Raw genomic sequence first — 23586 nt, forward strand, 5'->3', positions numbered from 1 at the left:
TGTTTTTTTTTTAAGTTTGTTACAAGACCGGTCGGTAAATCAAAGAAAAGCGCGGTGGATCGCGTACAGTCACGCTCCGTGACGCGACATGTTGATCCTTATATTGATCCAGGAATAGCGAGTCTCTGTGTTAGTTTTTTCAGCTTATGACTGATTCGTTTCAATGGCTCTCTTTTGGACTGTTTGGCCCAACAATTTAAAAGAATTTTTCGAACCTTTAAATTGAAATTAATTCTGAAAGAAATATTTAAAGAGGGTCTGCACGAATGGTTGCGCGAGTGCAGAATTCACGCGATCCACCTCGATATTCTTTGGTTTAACGGTCTTTGGACGCGTGTCTTAGTATAATTAATATATATTTTTCTATACATTTTATAATTTTACCCTTAGTGTAAACGCGTGTTTTAATTGAAAAACTATAACGTTGACAAGCAATATAAAAGAGTGAAAATTTTCAGTATACATTTGGGCATGCTTTAAAGAAATTTTGTTGCTTTTAAATTTTGAATTAATTAACTTAAATAACTGTGCAATTTTAATTTACTTTTTTCAAATAAAAAACCACAAACCACACAAACTAAATTAAAATAAAATAATATAAACTAAGCTTAACTAAAATTCATAACTTTCAACGGCGCTTTGGTTTTTCCCCGCTCCCACTTACAATATCATGTAGTTGAAGACCTTCTCGCCTGGTATGCCAATAATATGATCATGTTCATGCGGCTGATGCGGTGGCTTGGACAACATTTCGAACACAGATGACTCGTACGAGTCGACATAGTTGCTAAGCCTTTTGTTGATATATACCTATTTAAATACGAAATATATTAGCAAAATATATTGGCAGAAAGTGCGAGAATTGTTAGAGATAGTATCGACTGAAATGTTAAAAATTAAAAGTGAAGATTCTGGAGCTGAAAAGTCTGGGGTCTGGTCTGGTTAAGTGTGTTATATGAGAATTAGTGCCCAAATGCGACCAGTGATTAGTACATTAGTCCATATATAAGGGCCAAAAACTCATACTGATACCTTGGGATACCGCGTAACATATTGTTTTGTTTCTCTTCCTGGAGCAGCAGAAAATCAGAAATAACACTCAAATGGAAATACTACAAATACGATTTGAATTGGATTGTAGTGCAAGTGTTACAGTATTCTTCTGGGTATAGTAGGAGCTTACTAGTACCTTCAGATAACAACGGGCCACAAATACAATACGTCGTAGATCATGCACAGCCTGATAGGTATGATGATATATTCCGCTCTCGCAATTGAGTATAATCTCTCTTAGATCAATGAAATCACCGTGACACTGTCGAAAAAAATGTGGATACTACAAAAGAATAACAATATTTGAATTTAATATTAAACGGAACGCTATTTTTTTTTTTATGACGCCAAATACTCACATAGTTCAGAATAAACTGCTTTTGAAAGAAATGCGCCACGTTCTTAAGTTCCAGGACGCGCTCCTTTAGCTCGATTAGATCACGTGTGACCTCGGTGTTGATGGGACTGTAGAGATTCATAAAGTGCTTAATATTTAGCATACTGTCGGTCGCCACATAGGGTCCCAGGCGCAGCATTGAGGCATATGGTTCAAGATCCAGCATCAGCTGATTATGGACTTTGGTGTTCTTATCGAAATACTGTGGTTCCAATTCTTTCACCGCTACTTCATCTACTTTATCGTGACTTTTCTTTATAGTCTCCGGATTAGTCATTGGCCCTTCTTCCGGAGAAGGATAAAGTTCCTGATTAGCATTTTCCTCCCACGGTGTGTCTGCAACATCATTTCCCATCGCACAGGTCTCTAGTTCAGGTGTCGATGGTGGACTCGAAGGACTAGGACCATAGCAGGGCACATAAGGATCGATTTTCAGCAGGGGATTGGGCTTGGCCTTTTCTGTATCATCCGCATTTTTTAGGTTGGCCGGTGCAGCATCCTTCACAGCCGAACGAAGATCTGGCATTGGCATTGAAGGCAGATTAGCATTGTCAGTCATCCTATAATAAATGGGCAAAGCATTGCCCATAGCAATGAAATGAGGAGCGTTTTCAGGAATGGTCCTTTGCTTGCGCATAGTTTCAGCCGAATCCTGCATGGCTTTGGGCTTGGCCACGGCCACCGTTTTATTGGACTTTCCCTGCAGATGTGGCATTGGCGTAAATCCTGGTGGCATGCGCATCAAAAATGCTGACGTGGTTGGTTTTGTTTCCGTCTTTTGTTCCTTCTGCGGCGGCTGATAGGTGCCAGCCTTCAAATAAGTTCCATTCGCATCGACATGGCACTGCGTATCCTCAGAGTTTTCGACCATCGTGTACATATCAATGAGATTCTGATAGCTCTTAGGTTTGTTAATCGGAGCAGCTGCCTCGGCTCCTGCCTCAGCCCCCTGCTCAACAGTGGGGGGTTTATCCAGGCGAGGTGTACAGTTGGCACTGCCATAGTGGGACGGTGAATCCCCGCTCTGAAAACGCCCTCGATTGCTATTCGAAGGGCTATGTCGGCTTCGATTGCCATTGGGAGGACTATGACGGCTTCGAGAGCTATGTCTGCCACCATCAGTGGGGCTATGACCGCCACGATTTCCCCCAGGAGGACTATTATCGTCGCCGCCGCCGCCGCCGCCATTACCGCTATATGCATTCTTTGGACGCGCACCCGCATCGAGGATAACAATGCTTTGAATGACCATATCAATCATTGGTATGGTGGCCAATTGCCAGGTATTAAAGACCTGCATAAAGCCCATTGGCAATATATCAATGATTTTCTTAATGCCATCCGTATCGTTGTATAGATAGCTCTTCAGTATGGTCCAAGCACTCATGATGCGTGTAAATAAGAAGATGAAATCCTTTACAGCCCAGGCAATCCCCTGAGAATTAATGTTGGCCAGCACACCATCCACACGCAACAGATCCTGCTTGAGGCGGACACACAAAGAGTCGATCTTCTTGAAGCACGGACGAGTGCTGTGGGTATTGGCCACAGCTTCAGATATATTGGTGCCATGGATAGCCAATCGAATGATGTCCGACATATGCTTATCCGGTAGCTTCATCTCCGAGTTACGACGTTCGCCCTGGGCATCGGCCAGTTTATTTATAAAGTTCGCAGCCCAACGTACCATCGAAATGAAGGTCGATGATGCTTCAGGGCTATAGATATATGGAAAGACACACCAACGACAAAACATTAATGGACCGAAGATACTCCACCACTCTACGTACTTTTCGGAGTCCATGGAAAAGTTCTGAGGCATTTCCTTGGATCCAGCAGGCTTTTCCAAGTCCATGTTCGACTGAGTGGCTGCATCTGTGCACATGATGGGTGTCGTTTGGGTCTGGGAAGCTATATAATACGTCGACGGTGGTGACGAGCTGGAATCGGACGAATAGGTCCCATAGCTCTCTTGTGTGGTGGGGCCGCTGAATCCGGACGGATAGGGGCAAGGTCGTTGCTCTGGATGACAAAAATACCGCCCACTCGAAGAGGCTGCCGCTGGATGAAGAAAGGAACATTAAAATTTAAAAAAAAGGAGAAAACACACATCATACCTGCATTGACACACCCATTGACACAATAATAACCGACTGGCGGTGGCCCCCTAACTGTCGGCCTAAAGGCGAATTGACTCGAGTACGCATCGTATGCCACGGGTGGCCGTGCCGGTGCCGCAACATAGGTACCAAAAGGACCCGGACTATTTACGAACACGGTTGGCTGTATATGTTGGGTAATGAACTCCCTCTGCGAGAATTGCTCCTGCACAAACACCTCGTTGCCATTGCGATGATGATACAGGCACTGCTGGTGCAGCGACTGCGTGGTCATCGAAGGGCATCGTACGTAAATGGTGTTCATATTTATTCTCGTTCGATAATTGACATTAATTGAAATTAAAATATCTAAAACAAGACAAGAAAAGCAAACCAAAAGCTTCACAAAAGTCGGATAGCAGAAAAAGAAAGGTGACGTCAGCAGAAAATAGAAACAAATTTCAAGATGGCGGAGTAAGGTTGTAGGGTTTGATTAAAGGTTATGAAGGTCCAGCACAAAAATCAAGCTGCAAAAAAAAAATTATATGGCCCGACATTGTAGCTTTTTGTAAGAAAATCAAGTTAGTGGCCGTAAAAAGATTTGCGGAATACGAAATGCCACTAGAACAGCATGCAGCAAAAACAGAAGAATCCAACAATATAATAATTTACGTCCAGCATGCAAAAAACAAGACTTTAATTGAAAAAAAAAAAAAAAAAACATGCACACCACACAAAAATGGAGTACGCCATGTGCACATGGATTTGTTAAAATGTTCATATTAAAAATAAAGTTCAATCTTTCACTTGAATGGAATAAATCGTGCCTAAAATGCGTACCTTAACCAATAGCAAGAGCAACCTTTCACTCGAGAGGTAAAAGCCGAAAAGAAATTTTGCTAAACGGACCGAACCGGACTTTCGTTCTGCTAGAGCTGAGCTGACTGGAAAAACAACCGATGGTAGCATCGATGCTATCGATGTTTTGATCGATGTTTCATCGGACTAACTACTATAATAGTACGTCCAACATTTACTTATCTGCGTGTGCTCAAATAACAGCCGGTTTAGCCTTTGCGTATCGGCAGATTTGTTTTATCTTTATCACAGCCGTATTGGGCTTGGTGAACAAATGTGTGAGTGCCAATCAAGAGCATTTACTTATATATTTTAATTGATGTTAATTGCACTAACTTTTTTGGGTTAATATAAGCATTTCTGGTGTCACTGCACTTCAAGTGCACTTAGGGCAGTGAGACCGCCTACTACTACCTTATGGATAAAGCATTTAGAGTACTCTACTTGAAGTCTTAATCGAATTGGTGGCGCAGCAGGAGATTAGCTAATAATTTGCCTTGTGTCTCAAGCTAATTTAAGATAATTTAAGATGGTCTTGACGTGTCGTGTTGTGAAATAGCTCCAAATAACACTGTGAAAACTGCCGTTTATCGCACAAAAACACCGATATTGTTATGCAACCAACCCTGCGGATCGTACGTCGCGGATATATTTTTCTCTAACGACTTGAAACAACAGAAAAAAAACAGATTCTACGGCTGTGGAACAATGTTTAACATTCCCTTTCTTTATATTCTCTTCTTTGGCAGGCATGCTGCCAAAGTTATTTAGCCACTGGCAAATGGCCATCCGCTCTACAGATCAAGGACAAGACCTTTAAAAGTTACTCGAATATTCTGGAGTTTTCGGTGACAGATATTGCGGTGTGATCAAACACCATCTGAAGGACCTGGGACTGGATAAAAGGTATGAATACCGATGATGATTCAATGCGAGCGCCCCAACCCCCCCAATGTCCGTTTCTATGATTTGGATTTCTGCATAAAGGTGGATTAAGGGATAGAGCTGATTCAGCTGCAGTACATAGCCCATGGCCCGGCTGCCGTGGCCCACAGCTCGTTTGCCGTTTACCCACTGCTGAAGTGCATACTTTCTCCAGACTTTACGCATAACTGAAGGGAAGGTGTAATGGGTAACGAGTACTTGGGCGAGATGGTATTACTCGGCTATGACCGGCACGTATTGTTTCCGGCTGCTGGCTCGTCGGCAAGGGGGTGGAGTTGTTTTATTGTCATAATCCGAGACCCTTTACTTTCTTTATTTTAAATTTAACGTGCAAGAAAAAAACAAGCCATACACCTCACCGGACAGAGTTCACTACAAATGACCACATAACACGGACGATTACCTAAAAGACAGACGGACGATCCTCAGCTGTTTCGGGGACCCCTTGCCCACCCTACCTTGGTCATGCCATTCCATACATCTATCTGTCGGCCATGACCCCTTGGTGTGCCGACACGCGCTACAGGGGCTTGGAAGGGGAGATCATAAGAAGGGTTTAGTTAAACATTATAATGATATTTATTGGAACTAAATTATACATAAAAATACGGGGTATATGTTCCCTCCCATAGGCTACCTGGGCCTGGTTCCCTTGAACTAGGATCAGGTAAACTTATAAACTAGTATTTGAATAAATGTGCAATGGTAAAGATTAAAATTTAAAGATAGAATATAAATGTTGATTCTTACGGGCTACGAAACGGTAAGGCAATTTGGTCGCAACACCCATAGACAATTTCTTCCATGCCCAAATGATTGTGATCAAACACCTAGTAAATAAACTCACTTTTACTGCGGATCCACCGTCGAAAGCGCTTTCTGATGGTTGCTGCAAAACTGTGGTTAATATGATAGCGGAAAGTTCAGCAACCGGCGAAATACGAACGGAGAAAAAGGAGGAAAATCGCGCAAATCCTACCTAAACGTGCCGTATGGCAAATTAAGTTAACAAGGCCCAATTAAGATCCGCAGTACATAGTGAAGGAAAGTGTTAGTGTGTTGTTGGAGTTCAAATGGATTTCATGACAGTTTTCAGCATGTAACTTGATAGCTTGGGAAATATATGGACGCGCGCGTTCCGCAAACCCTTCATCAGGCGTAAGACCTTCTCGAAATTATACAAATCCTTTGTTATTTCACGTTCCCAAAGCGGGGCACATACTTTGAAGGAGGCGAAATTGTTGTAATTGTTGGTACCCAATACAGCGAACCACGGCCATTGAAAGCGCACCTCAGCAGATATTGGTGGGATTTCCAGCGGCCAGTGGACCCAATTAAACTCAAATGTCGGCTCCCTTTAGCTTCAATGGTTTGGAAAACGCTGTTCACTCCCTTATACTTTACTTCATAGACTTCTCCAATCTCGCAGCGAAGACTTAGTTCTGATGTGAACACCTTATTGAAAGCATTTTGTAGCCAATCTTGAAGTTTACTTTCATTTATGTAATTGTCGGCTACGGTAGGATGATTGTTGTTGTTTGCACACAAATTAGCTTCCTGTAAGGAAAACCGAATTACCCATTTGATTAGAGCTTCCGCAAGTCCAATAGCTTACCTGCAAGGCTAAGGCCATTACAAGCCTCGCAAAAATCCTTGTCAGCCAACTTTAGTTTCTGCATGAAATCATTTAGGATTTCCCAAGCAACCTTATTGTACTGGGCGCGTTTATTGTCATAAATTAGCAATTTTTCCAAAATGCGGTGCAGGTGTAGGTCAAAACTCATGATTAATTATAGATTTAGCGGCAGAGAAAATAAGCAGGAATCAAGTCACGTCGACCGCTTAGTGATGTAAAAACCCATCGATGCATCGAGCATCGATGTTTTTTTGCCGATGTTTACCGATGTTTTCCGGTGTTTTTGCTGGTACCGATGTTGAGCGATGCATCGATGTTTTGCAAAACATCGATCGTTTAATTTCAAATCATTGCGTATTTGTCTTCTGTAAGCAGCAACACAGCAATGTCAAATAAAGTAAACATATTTGACTTAAAATGAATCAAATTTACTATAGATGGTATACATTTGTTTAAATATGAAACTGCGAACGCCGTTAACATCATTCGAAGGCAACCCGTTGTGTGTTTGGGAAGGTATGAAGAGTACTGTTCAGTCACAGACATATACCTTATTAATATTACAGAATATACAGTACAATATCATACACAAATACTCATAAATACAATTGTCCATGTCACTTCATGTCAATGAATATGACGACACGAAAATTACATTAGCAACTAAGAATAGACAATTGCACTTGTAAACTCGAACCCACCAAAAAGGGTGAAGCAATAAACTATTTACTCTATTGCTGCCAAGTACCTACATAAGTAAATGCACTGAAATGTAACCCCCGCACAGAGTAAGTGCACCCTATCTAAAAATACACTCACATGGAGCCTGTGCGTTCCTTCCCATACAATAAGAGTACCACTGCTAGCTATATAAGGAGATCCATTTGTTCAGTAAAATTCAGTATCAGAAACAGTACCACAACTGCCTGTCACTAATTTTCCCATCGTAATCATCAGAGGCTGTCGCCGTGTCTTCAGATCCTGATTTCGCGGTCATACATCGATGCATCGAAGAATAAATCCGATGTATCAATCCAACATCGATGTTTGATTTTGACAACATCGATGGACATCGACATCGATGTTTTCATTCAAATTTACATCACTACGACCGCTCGCACCAAGCTCTGGAAACAGAAACACAAATTGTGGAAAGTCCCCTTTTAAAATGAATGTTTTCTTCAATGTCGCGTTTTTCAGGCCTTTTTCACTGTTAACTAACAGCTGGCATCGAGTCTATCGGTACTGTCAGTAAAAGTACACTTTTTAAATAATAAGGGTATACCGCTGAACAAACTAAATGAAATATGGAAGGAGCTAAGGTGGAATTATATAGCTATCGCGATATCGTTCGATCGAAATAACTAGTGTTAATTTTTAATATCTCTTCTCTTTGGTAGTCTTGATTTCATTGCAAATTGGTGTGGATACCATAGATGTAAGCTGTTCGTTAACAGCTGGGACAGTAGTTGATTTTAAAAATTAAATGGATATTATAAAATTGACGAGATGCTTGTAACAAAATGCATACATACGAAATAGTTACAAAACAGCTGTGGAAGAAATGATTCAATTTTTTGAGTAGCTTAGCCCTATCTGATTCAGAATCAGCATTAGATTCAGATGCTGATGCTGTTTTATTCTATAAATTCCATACATAGATACATAGCCTATTAACTAGAGCCAATAACTCTTAACGCAGTATGTCCTCCTGCAACCACGACAGTAAAACTTAAAATTATGGCGGAAAATATGCCTGTTCATTCGTGGCTCGATTTCATTTTAGCGATAAAATATTCCAAAAATATACCAGATTATGAGTCAAGAATTGTATGGTCTTATAAGTCAGTGGTATGTCCGATAAGTCCGATAACAATTTCCAAAAAAAAAAAAAAAACAATTCATTGCAATTGTGAATTTCCAGCTTTAAAAAACATAATAAATAAATTAAAATGTCGGGCACATCGCAGAAATATAAGAACTTTGTGGCAGAGCCAATGGGCAACAAGTCTGTCACAGAGCTGGCTGGAATTGGAGAGACGCTGGGGGGACGCTTGACCGCAGCTGGATTCGACAAGGTGTGTATATTGATGACGCCATGGGGCGCAAAATAAACAAATATTTACATATCATTAAAACACCACTTAATATACCCCCAGGCATACACCGTGCTCGGCCAGTACTTGATTTTGAAGAAGGATGAGGAGCTGTTCAAGGACTGGATGAAGGAAGTGTGCCACGCCAGTTCGAAGCAAGCCTCCGACTGCTACAATTGCCTCAACGATTGGTGCGAAGAGTTCTTGTAAGCGAGAGGACAGTCCATACTCTGATCCGATCAAAACAATCGCATCTGCTGGACGGGCAAAAATCTGCAGTGAGATTTAGCGATATTAGCCATGGCGCAATAAGTAAAAAGTAAGAATCTGTTCTTTTTATGTTCATATTGATTTTAGAATTTAGGTAAAATATCTAAAGCAATAACTGATAATAAATGTACAGTCGAAAGAATGTTGTAATGGTCCCCGATCTGTAAGATCGTACAGTATGTACCTACCCATTCTTTAAGAATATGTATGTTTACAATAAACGTACAGGCATGTAAAACAACAAACAAAAGAAAGAGAATATTTTTTAGATATGACTCTAAAGAATATTTAAGACACAGAAATCATCTCTTGCCGCTCGATAGCGAGACTGCTTCACAAACACATCGGAATCTGGAACTGTTCTTGATCAATGCCGGAGAACATAACATCGCAGCCTACTTGAATTCCTGAACGCAATTGATTAGAATATAGTTTAAGCACATTTATTGTCTCCTTTTTTAAGATGTTTCTGTTGTTCAGGGGCAGCTCTGGGAGGCTCTGGAGTTACTACTGCCCACGCAGTAACGATCGGTTAAAGGTGCTCTGGAGTCTGTTCAATGTCTGATCGATCAAAAAATCACCTATCAATTGAAATCAAGTCTTCGCCTCTCGGCAATAGGTCTTTAGGGTCCTAGGTCTGTGTCTTCTCCAGTTGGGTGGGCAGAGACTCCAGCGATGATGGAGTGGCAGTTACTGATCTGTTTAATGGTAGCCAGGCGACCGGTGGGTGGACCCAGATGGGTGAAGTCTCACACATTTTCAGTTAATATTTGCAAAAGAAATCTGTTCATCTGTTGCAGATAAACAATAAAATGTGTCGACAACGTCAACGTTGCTGGAAAACCACGGAAAATTCCGAAATAGATATTATTTAGTCGACCTTGGTATTGAACTATATTTTTCATGCATGAAAGTTTAAATTTATTTAAATTGGCGTAATGGAACGCTAGAATTAGGTACAGCAAAGATTTAGCGTCTTAACTCAAGTTGTTAACCTGTGTAAATGGATGTTTTTTAGTGGGTTAAGTTTTCCCTTGATATAATTAACGTTTGTTTAATTTTTCTATTTTTGGCGCACAAAATTTAATAAACCAGAAATCAAAGAAATTCGTTAGTCGTTAAAGATCACCCGTTTCTTATTTCTGTTTTTATTATTTTTGTTTAAACCTTATTTCCTAAAAAATCAAATCAAAAGGAGTTTCTAAAAATTTCCGGTCATGTAGAAAATCGATCCATCAATTATGTAGTTAGGGCAGAGGGTTTTAGCTAGCTAGTGATTTTAAACTTTAAATTTTAAACTTTGAATATGATTTCTGATCATGGGCAGAACACGATTAACCCATTGTCGACCAGTGGGTATACAAATACACTCCACATCAGATGAAGCTTAAAGAATTTTAACGAAGTTAAGGTGAACGACGTCGCGGCAATTTTGTTCCTAATGATTCTAAAAGAATAATTTGCAAACAGTATTATTTTCCACGGTTTAACTAAAGTCTGTCACCTGTTAAGTGGGGGTTAAGTGGATTAAATTCATTTTCATCGGTATATTTACGGTGTATTTTGAAAATGAGACGAAATATTTCGGTATTTTCTGAGGGTCGACGGTATATTTGATCGGTAATCACACTGCAGACAAGAATTACGCGTGAAAACACCAATGAAAATCAAGCGAAAAATTGCTAAATACAGCCAAGCGGTGCATTAAAGTGCAAAGTAAGCAAAGCGTATCCGTGCATAAGCCCACATGTGGCTGAAACGTAATAGCCTCACTTGCAAAGTTTTAACAAAGTGAAAATACTTCGGCTTTGGCCTGCGTATGCGTGCGTTCGTGTGTGTGTGTGTGTTTTTCTTTGTATATAGACTCGTAGAGGGAGATGGCTATATAAAAAGGCGGACGGGCTGCAGGTGCGCGAGTGCAAGCGAGAGAAATATTGTTATCCTACTCTGTTATTTCAGAGTTCCAGGCCAAACATTCTTATGTGCCTGAACGGCTGAATCTGAATCGACTTTTTGTGTGTGCGCTGCTCTGCTGCACAACATTTCGTTTCGTTTCGTGATATTTAATTATATTAGTATACAATAAATGGGCGCAAATGTGAACAAAAGCATGAGATAAACTGCAGCTCAGAACGCAGAGCACAGAGCGGCGTATAGACCGCAAGCTCTCCCCATCATCATCATCATCATCAGCAAAGTCGTAGTCTGCTTTGTGTCTCCCATTTACAATTTACGCTCTTCTCTCCGCCTCCAGTCGTTCGTTTTGCGTACGGGGGAACAAAAAGGTAGCAACAACGTTTCCTAGGAAAAATCTGTAAATAGTAAACAAAATTGTAAAGTAAACGTGGAAAATCGGCCAAAAGGTGCGTCGAAAGTGTGTGTGTGTGCCAGGAAGAGCCGGAGACAAAAAACCAATGCAAAGGAGATAATTGAGCAAGCTTCTGGGATTCCAGTTCTTAATATTAAACCAGAAAACCATACTCTATTTTCCCGTTGCCGTGCTCTCGTGAGTGTGTGTGTGCGTAAGTGAGTGCGTCTTGTATCTCTACCATTCAAATTTCTAAGCGAATGGTACATATATGGATTTGCATGTGTGTGCATGTGTGTGCTATGCCGTCAAGTGCTGTTATCCAAAAAAGTAGCTGTTTTTCATTGTACCGTTTTATATGAGAGAATAGTGCATTTAATTAAATCTAATCGACGTCTGGTGAAGTGTCAATCGGATCTTCCAATGGAAAATGAAACGTTTTGCCTATAGCATATGATATTACAATTTTTTCCATTTTCGTAAACCAAAGTGTGAGTAGATGTCGCGTGTGACGTTGTTGTATCGTAAAATGGAGAGAGAGCGAGAGAGAGAGGAGTGAATTCCTAGTGAATGGTCGCAAGGGGCAAGGGCGGGGGCGGTTCCTGAGTGAGAGAGTGTAATACATAGGGCGAATATAAGCGAGTGCGAGAGAGAGAGAGCGAGAATGGGAGCCACAATAGTGTCCTTATGTGAGCGGCCGTTGCCGTTGCCCCCACTCCTCCTCTCTCCAGCTCCTATTTGCTTTGCGGAAAATTCAATGACCTCATTTGTCTCATATAAGGACTTTGATTTCCTCCAGGACCAACAACAGTTACAAGGCTAAAGCAACATCCATCAGAGAAACAGCGCAGCTGAACCAAAAAAAGGACAACTTTAGCTAAAAAAAAAACATAAGTTCAATTTAAATTTAAATCAAAAAGTAATAAAACGTCAACGAAGAAATTGAGAACAAGCCACCAACTGGAGAGAGAGAGCGGAAAACGGCGCGAACAGCTGTCAAGAGAAGAAGAAGAGCAAGCAACAGCAAGAGACGAATCAACCAGGCAGCGAAATCAACACAGTCTTAGGTCAACAAATGGGAACCAATTCGGGAGCCACCGCTGGCATCAATAATAAGCCGGTTGGCGGTGCGGGTGCCGGCGTACTCGGCGGTGTCGGCGGTGCTAATTCCTCAATTGGCGGCGTCCTCTCCAACAGCTTGGGTGGAGGCGGCGGTCTAAGCATCAGTGGCCTCAACTCTGGTGGACAGAACGCGAATGTTGGCGGCCTGGTCACCGGCATGGGCAGTGGCAACAACATGAACGACGATGGCGGCAACGGCATGTCCGGCGGACCAAATAATCAGCAGGCCACCACGCCCCAATACACAATACCAGGCATCTTGCATTTCATTCAGCACGAGTGGTCGCGATTCGAGCTGGAGCGCTCACAGTGGGATGTGGACAGGGCCGAGCTGCAGGTGAGTCATACTCAAAAAAAGCAGAGGAGTCGTCCTTTGGCATAACGTTACGTTACGATATACATAATCGTGAGCGCCTCACTTTCCATTTCAATGATTTTTTCGAATCGAGGCGCTAATGCATGAACATACCATGGAGAGACGATGGCCAGAAGAAGGTGGTGATAGAGGAAGGGTCGTCCGCATGCAAGCGAATCGAGCTGAGCAATTGGCGTAATCGAATTTATGCTCTGTTTCCTTTAGAACATCATCGGAAGGGCAGGCTGCCTTATCGATTCCCAAAAAACCTTTAACCCTCAATTTGCTAGCCGCGCCGCGACGCGACACATGGTGCAGCCCCAGACACAAAGAGAATCCGCACACACAGTGAAGGCTGCTCTGACTTCGTATGTACTACGGTTCCTGACGTTTTTTTCCGGTTCAGGGATATAGGAGTCCACCAAGAGAGTAAATTGCATATTCCCCAGAGACAAAGGGAATCCCAAAAGCGACGACTTGCGCTGAATGGTGTGGTTATCCTAGGATGTAATAGAGATACAGACGGAACAGGCATTCCATTCTCCAATTCTATTCTCTTATGGCTCTGCCACATCAAATCTAAACCACATAAAGTCCTCTCAGTCCTGTGTCAGTCATATGAGATTTCCACACGAGGCACTTGTTTTTGTCCCGAAACCTTTCGTTTACTGTATTTTGATAATTCTGCAGAATTGTTTCCTGCAATTTCTTGATATGGGGAGCATCTCAGTGTAAATGTCCCCCCGCCCACGCCTAATCTCTTTCACCTGTGAACCAGCTAGAATCGATATCGATCACACTCTCCACTTCTTGCCCTGCGGATGCGATGCTGTGCTGTATTTGCCGTCACGCTCTAAATGCAGCAACGTGACATTCAAATCTCTCTCGCTCTCTGGGATTTGCATCTTCTCTGGGATCTTAAAACAAGTTAACAACAGCAACAACAACGCATATTTGTCGCTAAAAATGTATGAACCTGTTCGCCTTGTTTGGTGCTTTTTCACCCAAAACGAAGGAAAAGAAGGCAAAAGAAGTTCGAGTGGGCTGGCGGCAGACAACTAGACAACCACAATGACCGTCGCTGGTTAAGCGACATTCTCATTCACCCACCTTCCAAATGGAGGACGCCATTTTAGTTGGTTTCGTTTCAGTTTATTTTTTGCATCTGTCGTCGCGTTCTTTTTCATCTATTTCTGTCCATAGGGGGTCGGCCGGCAAAAGCCTTTGCGCCACCTAGCTTTGTGTGTCAGTGTCTAGTGCAATGATGAGGTGAGGCAGTGTCCTTGTGCATATGACACTACATGTGCTTCCGACTGCGGCTGTCAGTCAATTAACTTATATTATAACTGCCCGGATTCAATAAACACTTCTGAACAGAACACAAAACACTCATAAAAGAAATGGCGCCGCCGCCGCAGACGCAGCAGCTGTTAATACATATTCAATTATTTTACAATTTTTCCTGTGTTTGAGTGTGTGCGGTGCGGAGCGGCGATGTCATTTATAGATTAGAGAAACCGAACATCGCTTGAATTTGTCATAATTCTCAATTTGTTTATTTGATTTGTGGGGTACAGTGAGGCATACCATGCGAGGATCTCTGCAGTTTATCCATAGATCAGTCTCTAGCAGAAGAAATTTATAAGCTTTATTTTAATTTGTGAGATTGAGATGAAGAGTTGGTGAAAGTTCTTTTCGGAGGCACCAATTGTAAAGTTAATACTTACTCAAGCTGATCAGTGAATACTTATGGGAGACCTAACTGAAGAATCCATCCTACAAGCTGAGGCTTCTTGGCTATTACATTACCAAACGCACTTTTATCATGGAATTCTGTAATTTCTAATTGTTAATTGCAAACAAAAGGCAGTTGCATGTTACCGAACGATTTGTGAGCGAGAGTTTTAGGTGTCCATAGCCCAGGGGGCCTAACGTGGCGTTGGCGTGCCTGCCCCTTTTGCGGTACCCAGGCTGCCCTATTCTCCTGCATCATAGTCTTCATCCGTTGGTTGATTTTAATTAGCAAAACTCAAAGAGAGCCAAACGAAATGCCATTGAGCGTTAATTTAAATGCATAACATGTTTCCATTAACAGCGGAACCAAGCCGCAACAAAGAAAGAAAGGCTGCGCTTCGGTAGTCGAGGCTTTTGATACCCTTGCACGTTTCTAAGGCAGTTAAGTATTATTCGTGCATTCTTCTGATATTGATAATAGACTGCTTGCAGTAAAACTGATTAGCTCGTCCGATTATAACTAAATATTCATATGGTAGTTTCTTGTTTGTGTGTGGAAATGTTTTTTCTCTGCCTTACAAACATCTACACCTATAAAATATTAGTACCCTCCTCTCCGCTAGGGTATCATAAAACATGTCAAAACTGCTTAGCTCTCTCTCTCTATCCTCCTTGCCTCTCTCACCAACGCACATACACTTTTGCAGTTACTATTAGCAGGGAGAAACAAAACCGTTACTGTCGTTAGTTCTGGCAATGCTCCTCTCCACTCATTGAACAACGTTCTCCCATATTCCCCCTTCTCACTTATGTGTGTGTTTTTTTAGGGGGCGTCGCAGCAAAAGCAAAAGTTTCTCTCCTTTACGCATAGCAGGGGGGGACAGCAACTATGTCAGGTGCAGTCCTGCACCCTTCATTATGCAGCCCAAAATGTACAGAAAATTGCGCAGTCATAACTGCACATTGTTGCTGAATAAAAACAAGATGGGACGGAAGAGAAAGAGAGGGAGGGAGGGATAGATTGCAGTTTTTACGCATTTCGTTTAATTGAACCGACAGACAGTGGCTTGCTCGCTCTTTTGCTCTGAACTTAGATACCCTCTATATCTCTTACCCACTTACCCACAACATCAATTAATTATGCCGGTTGTCTATTTTTAATTTTTTTTATAACAATTAATTGAATTTAATTGTTTTTCGTTGGCCTGACGCAGCGGAGCGTCAATTATGCGCTGCAACCAACAACAACAAAAACCGCAAACAAACACAATTGGATTGCAACGAGAGAGACGCAATCGTAGAGAAACTGCAGAAAAAACGAGGGGGAACGTTGTGAGTTGCTGCGGACACCGCAACTCTACAGTTATACCCGATACTAAGTCAGTATGGCTCCCCTCCGGCAGACGCCGCTAATATTAAACGACACGACAAAAAGTGCGTGCGAGAGAGACAGAAAATCAGTCTGAGCGTGACGTCGGGCGCTGCGTAGCCACTGCAAATTGATTTGTTCCTTTTGGCTATAAAAATGATCTGATCTGATCCAGATTCAGCAATCTGATAGATATGGTCGTTATCTATGATTCTGCGTTTTTAGTTTTCTCGAATCTGCAATATTGTGGATGCAACAGATTTTCGTCCTTTGTGTGGGCGGAAGGGGGTGGGGCGAAATTTCGAGATAAACGTTTTATAGTGAGATCTAACAGGAGTGCGGATACCAAATTTGGTTACTCTAGCGTTAATAGTCTCTGAGATTTGTGAATATCCCCAGATTTTCGTCCTTTGCGGGGGCGGAAGGGGTTGTGGCGAAATTTTGAAACAAACTCGTCTCGGTCCGATATATTAGGAGTGTGGATACCAAATTTGGTTGCTCTAGCTTTTATAGTCTCTGAGATCTAGGCGCTAATGTTTTACTCTAAGCAAAGCCGCCTATGCTACGTGTGTGTTAGAGAGAGACAGGGCGAGAAAAAATGAAATTGTTTTTTGATGCTGGCTATAATAATAATACGATCCAATTCAGATTCTGCAGTCTAAAAGATATGGTTATTCTTTACGATTCTGCGTTTTTGGTTTTATCGTATCTTTAAAAATGTGGATGCCACAGATTTTCGTCCTTTGTGGGGGCGGAAGTGGGCGGGGCGAAGTTTTGAAATATTTTTGTAGCAGTGACATATCACAGAAGTCTGGATCCAAAACATCGTTGCTCTAGCTCTTATAGTCTTTGAGCACTAGGCGCTAATAGGGACGGACAGACGGACGGATGGACAGACAGACAGGGCTCAATCGACTCGGCTATTGATGCTGATCAAGAATATATATACTTTATGGGGTCGGAAACGATTCCTTCTGGACGTTACACACATCCATTTTCACCACAATTAGATTTGTGGTAAAAGTGGATGTGTGTAACGTCCAAAAGGAATCGTTTCCGACCCCATAAAGTATATATATTCTTGATCAGCATCAATAGCCGAGTCGATTGAGCCATGTCTGTCTGTCCGTCTGTCCGTCTGTCCGTCCCCTTCAGCGCCTAGTGCTCAAAGACTATAAGAGCGAGAGCAACGATGTCTTGGATCCAGACTTCTGTGATATGTCACTGCTACAAGAATATTTCAAAACTTTGCCCCGCCCACTTCCGCCCCCACAAAGGGCGAAAATCTGTGGCATCCACAATTTCGACGATACGAGAAAACTAAAAACGTAGAATTGTAGAGAATGACCATATCTTTAAGACTGCGGAATCTGAATTGGATCATATTATTATTATAGCCAGCATCAAGAAAACAATTTCATTTTTTCTCGCCCTGTCTCTCTCTAACACACACGTAGCATAGGCGGCTTTGCTTAGAGTAAAACATTAGCGCCTAGATCTCAGAGACTACAAAAGCTAGAGCAACCAAATTTGGTATCCACACTCCTAATATATCGGACCGAGACGAGCTTGTTTCAAAATTTCGCCACACCCCCTTCCGCCCCCGCAAAGGACGAAAATCTGGGGATATTCAAAAATCTCAGAGACTATTAAGGCTATAGTAACCAAATTTGGTATCCGCACTCCTGTTAGATCTTACTATAAAACGTGTATCTCAAAGTTTCGCCCCACCCCCTTCCGCCCACACAAAGGACGAAAATCTGTTGCATCCAAAATATTGAAGATTCGAGAAAACTAAAAACGCAGAATCATAGATAACGACCATATCTATCAGATTGCTGAATCTGGATCAGATCAGATCATTTTTATAGCCAATAGGAACAAATCAATTTGCAGTGGCTACGCATCGCCCGACGGCACGCTCAGACTGATTTTCTGTCTCTCTCGCACGCACTCTTTGTCGTGTCGTTTAATATTAGCGGCGTCTGCCGGAGGAGAGCCATACTGACTTTGTATCGGGTATAACCGTAGAGTTGCGGTGTCAGCAGCAACTCACAACGTTCCCCCTCGTTTTATTTATGATTTTACCCACAATGAATATTAAATTATACGGGAAATTTGAGTTTGTTCCCTTTGGCAATTATTGATAACTAGACCGTTTATCTTATCGAATCTTTCAATTGGAATATTTTCAGGCACGAATTGCAATGCTTTTGGGGGAGCGCAAATGTTTGGAGAGTCTCAAATCGGATCTGACGAGGCGCATCAAGATGCTGGAGTATGCCCTGCGCCAGGAACGGGCCAAGTTCTATCGATTAAAGTACGGCACCGATCCGCCGCAGCTGAACGAGTTTAAGCCGACAAACGAGGATTCAGGCCTAACCGGCGACGTGGCCACCGATTCCGAAGTGCCCTACAGCTCTGTGTCGAACACCACGTGGCGGCAGGGTCGGCAAATGTTGCGCCAATATCTGGCCGAGATCGGCTATACAGACAACATCATCGATGTGCGCTCGAACAGGGTACGCTCGATCCTCGGCCTGAACAACAATGCGGAGCACGATGGCAGTGGCGGCGGTCTTGGCACCGGCGGCGAGAATATTAGTCCGAACATCAATGGCAACGAGAGCAACAAGCGGGCCTCGGACACGGAAGGTAGGCGAATTGTGCATTTACCCCCTGTTGAAGATTTGAATAATTTGCTCACATTAGGCCGTCATACTCCCGCTAAAAAACAAGTGCAACAAGCGTCCGATGGAATCATCATTGACACCGAGGCGGCGGTAATGGCGAACTTTGAGTTCCTTGGCCCCACTGAGATGTCCGATGACGATGAGATATCCGATGATCTGGAAATGGTGGCCACCGACAGTGATGACACGGACGTGAAGCTGGCCAAGCGGGCCAAATCTGGCAAGGATATGCTGACTGAAGGTACGGTTTGATCCATCCCGAAGCACAGACTGCTAGAAGCCACCCCGTTCCGTTGCCCTACCACCGACTACCGCTGCATGGGCCCGCCTCGTATATACATAGTTGTTTAGTGTTTGCCCCAAAAACCCCCCCATTCGATTCCAAACTCCTTCCACTGTAACCACTGTAGTAGTTTAGTCTGGCTGCATTATTGTCATATTTCTATTTTGTTTTCTGCTTCTGTTTCTTTGGCTGACGCTCCTTTCTTCTACGCTCTCGTAGATCTTGAGGCCGAGGTGGGAGAGCAGCTCTTGAACGATATGAATCTTATAAACGAAGGTGCTTTTCAACAGACATCTAAAATCTAGCTACGCTTTTGCTTAGCCACTAAGCGGTGTAAAGAGTTAACCATTGAAAAGAATTCCCAATAAAGGCACTTACTTGGGGCCAATCCAATCGACATTTCATTTGGTATTCTTTTCATGGTCTCCAACACAACATAGACTCAGACAATCAGTCTCCCGTAATAGTTCTACATATTTAACGCATATTTTATTCACAGAAGTGGACGGCTCATTGGGACTGGGAGAGTTGGCCCAACTGACGGTGAATAATGAATCGGATGGAGTGTACGATTCGAATGCCAAGGATGGTACTGGCGGCAGTACCGGCGGTGCTGGTTACCGCAAGACCTGGAATGCCAAGTATACGCTACGCTCTCATTTCGATGGCGTTCGCTCGCTCATTTTCCATCCGGAGGAGCCAGTGCTGATCACCGCCTCCGAGGATCACACGCTCAAGCTGTGGAACCTACAGAAGACGGTGCAAGCCAAAAAGTCAGCTAGTCTCGATGTGGAGCCTTTGTATACGTTCCGCGCCCATACGGGTCCCGTCTTGTGCCTGGGCATGTCAACCAGTGGCGAGACATGCTATTCGGGGGGCCTAGATGGTAACATCGAGTGCTGGCAGCTGCCATCGCCCAATATCGATCCCTACGACTGCTACGATCCGAATGTACATTCTGGCACTCTCGAGGGGCACACGGACGCCGTCTGGGGGCTAACGACAATGCAGAATAATATTGTATCGTGCTCGGCCGATGGCACTGTGAAGTTGTGGTCGCCCTACAATAAGGACCCAATGCTGCGTACCTATACGGCTGCCGAGGCGGAGGGTGTTCCCTCGTCCGTGGACTTTGTCCGAAATGAAGTGGATCACATTGTGGTGGCGTACAACAGTGCGCACTGTATCATCTACGATACGGAAACGGGCAAGCAGGTGATCAAGCTGGAGGCGGCACAGGAGATGTCGGGCAATACGGGGAAATTCATCAACAAGGTGGTTTCGCATCCCACACTGCCCGTTACGATTACGGCGCACGAGGATCGGCATATTCGCTTCTGGGACAACACATCGGGCACTCTCGTACACTCGATGGTGGCGCATCTGGAGCCGGTCACATCGCTGGCCGTGGACGCACATGGTCTGTACTTGCTATCCGGGTCGCATGATTGCTCGATACGGCTGTGGAATCTGGACAATAAAACATGTGTGCAGGAGATAACAGCGCATCGCAAAAAGTTCGATGAGAGCATATTCGATGTGGCATTCCATGCCACCAAGCCGTATATAGCCAGTGCTGGGGCCGATGGCCTGGCCAAGGTGTTTGTCTAAGAGACCGAGACCCCGAATTCAGAGAATCCATAGAATCCAGAATCCACAGCCAGCAAGCAGCTCCACAAGCAAACCGATTACGAGTTCGAGTTAAATAATTATACATACATTATATATATATATATACTTATACATTTAAATCTAATTATATCACACAAAAGAACAACCAACAACAACAAATTATGCATATATATTAAAAAAAAAACAAATTGCTAAACAAAACAAAACAAAATAACGATAAATAAATTCAATATAATAAATGGCATTTCGAAGTAGGAGAACAAGAAAAAGAAGAAGAGCAAAGCAAAAGTCAAGTACGACATGAATTGTGTGTAATCTAGGAAAGTAATACTAATTCTAAAGCAATGCAAACAAATTGGCATAGTTTAACCCCCAAATAGACTCATAAGTGCAACAAAACAACAACAAAAGTCATCATTGAACATTATGTATTTGTTAATAACACACACAGACACAACATTGATGCATTATAGAAATAGTACGACTATGTAAATGGCAAAAAGGAACTTGATGTTGTTTGAGGTACAAATTCTTCAACATTGATTTGCTTTCCAGGACCTTAGTTTTAGTTATATAATTGGGGCACTTGCACAGCGATTGTTTGAAAGCTCCTGCCTGCTCCAACTTCCTGTACATTTGATATATACATAAATATATATATACGTATACTTATTCTATGCCCATGGCAACAACGTTTGATAGTGGATAGATTGATGGCTAAGCATTTTTCATATATATAGGCACGCTCGCTGTCCAAGTGCCCCAAGTGGAACTCTCGTTTTTTTGCACTCTAGAGTGGAGAAAAAACATAACGCAAAACATGTAGACGATCAAATTTTTTTAGTATTAAAATAAGCATTATTGCATTATGTCCCCCCTCCCTCATATAACGCCCTAAAACTTTAGCGCAAGAGCGAGAGAGAATTGTAAATTAAAATTTAATTGGAGGGACAACTGATTGAAGAGGAGAAAAGGATAAAGGCGGATGAATATTTATTTCGAAAAAACCAGCAAAAACAACACAGAAATGTAACAACAAAACTTGATTAATTGATAAGTGCAACAACAAAAATATGCTTATATATATATTCTATGATTTCCGTTTTGTCATTAAACGATGGGATGCACTGCTTGATTGGGAAATGGGGGAAATGAATGATATATAATTGATAAAAAATAATAATTGCAGGCAAGCTATAAACTGTGTACGCTAAGCTATTTATTTAATTTATGCCTAGTATTAAATGCAAAACAACGTCGTGTCGCCTGATCCTGTTGATGGATTTCGTAGTTGAAATATAAATTAGAAATCGCTTATCGATGGAATGCGTACTGTACTCGTAATTTTAATCAAGAGCCAACTCTACGTTTGAGTGCAGAGCAAATGCAGAGATGAGAATATGATATGATATGAATAGATATGATGTGTGACATGAACGTGAAAGCCGAGCAACTCAATATTAGTTTTAGTATTACATTTATTATCATGCGAAGCCTTTCACATACTCCATCACCAAAATATATACATGCCCCTAAAATACAAGTTGATATTCGAAAAGCGATGGAAACCAAGCAAAATCCTCTACTACTTTAGTTTATGTATTTTATTTTTACACCTTAGTTGCTACTAACCCCACACGCCTCCACCCCTACCCCAACAAACAATCCATCACCTTTTGGATCTGATATCCATATAGCGATGCGATCTGAAGAGGTTATATAACACCCAAACACCCACACAGTTATATAGCAGATATACATTTACATATACATAAATCTATTGATTTCTAATTTGAATTGTAAATTTTTGATATTTTTATTACCATGTATTTTTATTTTAAAATAAAGTTTTACAAAATGAAAGCCCGTGTGTGACTTGCCTTTTGATATCCACGATCCACACCCAAAGATCCTTCATGCAACAAAATAAAAACCAATCATTAGATGAAAACGTTGTAGAACCAGCTGGCTCTCGTTTACAACGTCCAAATTTCAGAAACGAAAACAAAATTAGAAGCACCGAAAAACCGACAAACAAAATTTTCATTCGTATTCGTACATTCAAGACTATGTTTTGCCTTTTTAATTTTTTGAAAGAGACTTCGCTGCTGGCAGCCTTATGATTTGATTTGAATTTTGTGAAACAACCAATAAGGCAAATATATATCGCACAACATAAATGTCTATTTTTAATTCGAACAAAACCGTTTACAAATCCACTGCCGTAAAAAGACAAAAACACCGTAAAAAGAAATCACCAGCAACACGCATGCGTTTCGTTCTACAGAGTAAAAAAAAATAAAAAATAGCAAGGGAGATCCACTATAATTATGTAAAACAAATACATACATATAATTCTTTTTCATGACAGAAAGAGACGCAAGAAAATTGCAACAAAAAAAATTAAAGATTGCGAATGTACCATTCGACTTATGATTAAGCCTGAGTAAGCCTGGGAAACTGACGAGGAGAACATGATAATGATGATTAGCATTACCCCTAACTAAGTCGTAATTAAAGAGTTCATTGTAGATTTGCAGGTCCCAAAGGAATAACCCCAGCACATAAGTTTATACAGACATATAAAGTAAAAAAAAAAAACAGAAAACTAAGAACAACAAATAATACAGAGAAAGGAAAAAATAAATATTAATTGAATAAACAATACTTTTATAATAAATCGAAATAATCAATGAAATACCATAACAGATTCACACATTTCATGTTAAGATACAA

The 23586-nt window shown here is 41.9% G+C and overlaps 3 protein-coding genes and 1 long non-coding RNA gene across 15 annotated transcripts; 2 read left to right on the forward strand and 2 right to left on the reverse strand.

The window, feature by feature from the left end:
* Nucleotides 1–14: 14 nt before the first annotated feature.
* On the reverse strand, nucleotides 15–4495 carry LOC108163708 (protein mitoshell). 2 transcript variants are annotated; one of them, XM_033394060.1, is made up of 7 exons: nucleotides 4390–4495; nucleotides 3568–3918; nucleotides 3241–3511; nucleotides 1413–3168; nucleotides 1190–1336; nucleotides 1033–1112; nucleotides 15–810 (listed from the first exon to the last, which is right to left on the reverse strand). In XM_033394060.1, exons 2-7 carry the CDS (start codon nucleotides 3872–3874, stop codon nucleotides 669–671), a joined length of 2703 nt encoding a protein of 900 aa, XP_033249951.1. In that variant the 5' UTR covers nucleotides 3875–3918; nucleotides 4390–4495; the 3' UTR covers nucleotides 15–668. The 2 variants fall into 2 exon arrangements, with proteins under 2 accessions (XP_033249951.1, XP_033249952.1); XM_033394061.1 differs by lacking the exon at nucleotides 1033–1112 and having other exon boundaries at nucleotides 4390–4494.
* A 4353-nt stretch (nucleotides 4496–8848) lies between these two features.
* Nucleotides 8849–9496, forward strand: LOC108162702 (barrier-to-autointegration factor). Its single transcript, XM_017297557.2, has 2 exons — nucleotides 8849–9066; nucleotides 9148–9496. Exons 1-2 carry the CDS (start codon nucleotides 8941–8943, stop codon nucleotides 9292–9294), a joined length of 273 nt encoding a protein of 90 aa, XP_017153046.1. The 5' UTR covers nucleotides 8849–8940; the 3' UTR covers nucleotides 9295–9496.
* Nucleotides 9497–10939: 1443 nt separating this feature from the next.
* Nucleotides 10940–22171, forward strand: LOC108162698 (striatin-3). Of its 10 annotated transcripts, none has more exons than XM_017297550.2 (6): nucleotides 10940–11070; nucleotides 12444–13121; nucleotides 18438–18897; nucleotides 18955–19176; nucleotides 19438–19494; nucleotides 19718–22171. In XM_017297550.2, exons 2-6 carry the CDS (start codon nucleotides 12738–12740, stop codon nucleotides 20827–20829), a joined length of 2235 nt encoding a protein of 744 aa, XP_017153039.1. In that variant the 5' UTR covers nucleotides 10940–11070; nucleotides 12444–12737; the 3' UTR covers nucleotides 20830–22171. The 10 variants fall into 10 exon arrangements, with proteins under 10 accessions (XP_017153039.1, XP_017153037.1, XP_017153040.1 ...); XM_017297548.2 differs by having other exon boundaries at nucleotides 12462–13121; XM_017297551.2 differs by having other exon boundaries at nucleotides 12462–13121; nucleotides 18982–19176.
* LOC117189092 lies at nucleotides 11359–15322 on the reverse strand. 2 transcript variants are annotated; one of them, XR_004473153.1, is made up of 2 exons: nucleotides 14250–15322; nucleotides 11359–11666 (listed from the first exon to the last, which is right to left on the reverse strand). It is a non-coding gene; the product is annotated as an uncharacterized LOC117189092 (long non-coding RNA). The 2 variants fall into 2 exon arrangements; XR_004473152.1 differs by lacking the exon at nucleotides 14250–15322 and adding an exon at nucleotides 12013–12103.
* Nucleotides 22172–23586: the final 1415 nt, after the last annotated feature.

Source organism: Drosophila miranda, chromosome 4, assembly GCF_003369915.1.
Source record: "Drosophila miranda strain MSH22 chromosome 4, D.miranda_PacBio2.1, whole genome shotgun sequence".
In the NCBI taxonomy this organism is placed as follows: Eukaryota; Metazoa; Arthropoda; class Insecta; order Diptera; family Drosophilidae; genus Drosophila; species Drosophila miranda.

What these genes read in the sequence shown, in the direction of transcription:
- LOC108162702 (XM_017297557.2), top strand. Translation starts at nt 8,941, where the DNA reads ATGTCGGGCACATCGCAGAAATATAAGAACTTTGTGGCAGAGCCAATG. An exon ending in CCGCAGCTGGATTCGACAAG is followed by an intron (nt 9,067 to 9,147) that starts GTGTGTATATTG and finishes ATATACCCCCAG; the next exon opens with GCATACACCGTGCTCGGCCA.
- LOC108163708 (XM_033394060.1), bottom strand. Translation starts at nt 3,874, where the DNA reads ATGAACACCATTTACGTACGATGCCCTTCGATGACCACGCAGTCGCTG. An exon ending in TTTTCCATGGACTCCGAAAA is followed by an intron (nt 3,169 to 3,240) that starts GTACGTAGAGTG and finishes ATATATCTATAG; the next exon opens with CCCTGAAGCATCATCGACCT. An exon ending in AGCAGTTTATTCTGAACTAT is followed by an intron (nt 1,337 to 1,412) that starts GTGAGTATTTGG and finishes ATTCTTTTGTAG; the next exon opens with TATCCACATTTTTTTCGACA.
- LOC108162698 (XM_017297550.2), top strand. Translation starts at nt 12,738, where the DNA reads ATGGGAACCAATTCGGGAGCCACCGCTGGCATCAATAATAAGCCGGTT. An exon ending in CAAGGATATGCTGACTGAAG is followed by an intron (nt 19,177 to 19,437) that starts GTACGGTTTGAT and finishes ACGCTCTCGTAG; the next exon opens with ATCTTGAGGCCGAGGTGGGA. An exon ending in TATGAATCTTATAAACGAAG is followed by an intron (nt 19,495 to 19,717) that starts GTGCTTTTCAAC and finishes TTTTATTCACAG; the next exon opens with AAGTGGACGGCTCATTGGGA.